The sequence below is a fragment of the Nannospalax galili genome, unplaced genomic scaffold (genome assembly GCF_000622305.1).
Source record: "Nannospalax galili isolate Female #2095 unplaced genomic scaffold, S.galili_v1.0 scaffold95, whole genome shotgun sequence".
Taxonomy (NCBI): domain Eukaryota; kingdom Metazoa; phylum Chordata; class Mammalia; order Rodentia; family Spalacidae; genus Nannospalax; species Nannospalax galili.
Window position 1 is genome coordinate 11,226,852 of NW_008342393.1, and position 2,770 is coordinate 11,229,621.

The following is a 2,770-nucleotide window of genomic DNA, read 5'->3' on the forward strand; positions in this document are numbered from 1 at the left end:
GCGCCACCGCCGCCGCCACCGCCGCTGCCGCGCCGCCGCCGCCGCCTCTGAGCTCCGGCGGGCAGCCTGACTGTCGGCTTCCCCGGGGCATCTGGGTCCGGTGGGGCACAGCCCTGGGCGCTGCTGAAGCCGCCGCCGCCTCCGCGGCCAGTGCAGTCGGTTTTCCGCCCCCCCCCCTCCCCGAGCCCGTGTGGCTCCGGCTCCTCGGGGGTGGAGGAGTGGGGGGTGGGGTTGTTGTTTGGGGGGAAGAAGGGGGAGGGGGCAACGCGGAGAGAGTCAGTGGTTTCCATGGTGATGGAGCTGAAAGTGCAGGAAATTTAAAGGCTTGGACCCTGCGAGACAGACAAACCGGTGCCAACGTGCGCGGACGCCGCCGCCGCCGCCGCCGCTGGAGTCCGCCGGGCACAGCCGGCTGCGCAGCCCGGAGCAGGAGGAGGGAAGTGGCCCGGGACCGCTCGGCCAGCGGCGCTGCAACAGAGCGGCAGGACCAGGAGCAGCCCGCCGAGGAGGAGGGGAGAGCGGCGTCCACGCGCCCTGCGCCGCCGGCGGCCTGGGAGAGCAGCGAGGAGCCGGCGCCCCCCGCGCCCCGCGGTCGCCCTGGAGTCGATGCGGATGCCCGGCCGCCACCACCTTCCAGACTAGAGAGTGGAGAGGAGTTGGACCAACTCTCGGTTGTCTCCTCCTCCCCGGTGGGAGCCGGCGCTGAGCGAAGGGCTCTCCTCGCGGCTCATGCTGCCGGCCCTGCGCCTGCCCAGCCTCGGGTGAGCCGCCTCCGGAGAGACGGGGGAGTGCGGCGGCGCCGCGGGCTAGGCGTGCTGTCCTCCGGGGACGCGGGACGAAGCAGCAGCCCCGGGACGCGCGCCGGAGGCATGGAGCGCTGCCCCAGCCTGGGGGTCACCCTCTACGCCCTGGTGGTGGTCCTGGGGCTGCGGGCGGCACCGGCCGACGGCCAGCACTATCTGCACATCCGCCCGGCGCCCAGCGACAACCTGCCCCTGGTGGACCTCATCGAACACCCGGACCCTATCTTTGACCCCAAAGAGAAGGATCTGAACGAGACGCTGCTGCGCTCGCTGCTCGGGGGCCACTACGACCCGGGCTTCATGGCCACATCGCCCCCCGAGGACCGGCCCGGAGGGGGCGGGGGACCGGCGGGGGGCGCCGAGGACCTGGCGGAGCTGGACCAGCTGCTGCGGCAGCGGCCGTCGGGGGCCATGCCGAGCGAGATCAAAGGGCTGGAGTTCTCCGAGGGCTTGGCCCAAGGCAAGAAGCAGCGCCTGAGCAAGAAGCTGCGGAGGAAGTTACAGATGTGGCTGTGGTCACAGACCTTCTGCCCGGTGCTGTACGCGTGGAACGACCTGGGCAGCCGCTTTTGGCCGCGCTACGTGAAGGTGGGCAGCTGCTTCAGCAAGCGCTCGTGCTCTGTGCCCGAGGGCATGGTGTGCAAGCCGTCCAAGTCTGTGCACCTCACGGTGCTGCGGTGGCGCTGTCAGCGGCGCGGGGGTCAGCGCTGCGGCTGGATTCCCATCCAGTACCCCATCATTTCTGAGTGCAAGTGCTCATGCTAGAACTTGGGGGCCCTGCCCGCGCCCAGACACTTGATCGACCCCCCACTGACGCCCCCCACAACACCTCCAACCAGTTCCACCACCCTCTAGCGAGGGTTTTCCATGAACTTTTTTTTTCTTGGCTACAGAGACCTAGCTTTCTGGTTCATGTAATGCACTGTTTAACTGTTTAGGAATGTATATGTGTGTGTATATACGGTCCCAGTTTTAATTTACTTATTAAAAGGTCAGTATTATACGTTAAAAGTTACCGGCTTCTACTGTATTTAAAAAAATAATAATCAAAAGGAAAAAAAAAGAACAGAGAAAAGAGAGACTTATTCTGGTTGTTGGTAATAATGTTAACCTGCTATTTATATTCCAGCGCCCTTCGCATGGCGAAGCAGGGGGGAAAGTTATTTTTTTTTCTTAAAAGTACAAAGGGGGGGGAGACTTTTGTAGAAGGACTTTTAAAAAGCTATTTTCCATTCTTCGGAAAGTGTTTTGATTTTCCTTGGACCTCGAAGAAGCTATAGAGTTCAATGTTATTTTACAGTTATTGTAAATATAGAGAAGAAATGGAATGACTAATCATTGTAAATTAAGAGTATCTGCTATTTATTCTTTATAATATCCCGTGTAGTGAATGAGAAAGACGTGCAGAGCAGGATTAAAGAAAACCACTAAAACTGACTGGGCTCCACACTGCGATTCTCTGTGTTGGTGATTGATGGGGGGTGGGGGGGTAGGTAGGGGGCGGGTAGGGGATGCCACCGCCGCCTTACTACCTATGCCTATTGGGAGTCAGGCTCATCCCCTCCGACTGCAAATTTTTCAATGGTGGGAGGGGGGCGTTATTCTTAAACCCCATCTTTTAAGTATCATATGGCCTCCGCCCAGTCTCCCAGCGCCCCCCCCCATGTCACCAAAGCTCAGTCCAGTGGTGACCTCAACACCCAGCCGGCCCCCTAGAGCTGACCCCAGGCTGGGCCGATGAGGGGGAGGGAGGGGGCGGCTGCTTTGTCCTGGCTGACAGGCCCTTCACAATGGGGACACGTGTCTTTCACACCTTCCCTGGGGGCGGAGTGCCGCTGAAACTTGACCCCCGAGGAATGGGGGGGAAGGGAGATCAGAGCGCGCCCACCCAGATCCCGCCACCCCTCCCGCCTTGTACCCCCCCCCCACTATACCCAGCCCATGTTAACCCTTTGCATGCCCGGAAG

At 61.4% G+C, this 2,770-nt stretch overlaps 1 protein-coding gene across 1 annotated transcript; it reads left to right on the forward strand.

The window, feature by feature from the left end:
• The first annotated feature begins 242 nt into the window (after positions 1–242).
• Positions 243–2,240, forward strand: Nog (noggin). The gene has a single exon (XM_008838436.3). The coding sequence runs from the start codon at positions 870–872 to the stop codon at positions 1,566–1,568; it is 699 nt and encodes a 232-aa protein (XP_008836658.1). The 5' UTR covers positions 243–869; the 3' UTR covers positions 1,569–2,240.
• Positions 2,241–2,770: the final 530 nt, after the last annotated feature.

What these genes read in the sequence shown, in the direction of transcription:
- Nog (XM_008838436.3), top strand. Translation starts at nt 870, where the DNA reads ATGGAGCGCTGCCCCAGCCTGGGGGTCACCCTCTACGCCCTGGTGGTG.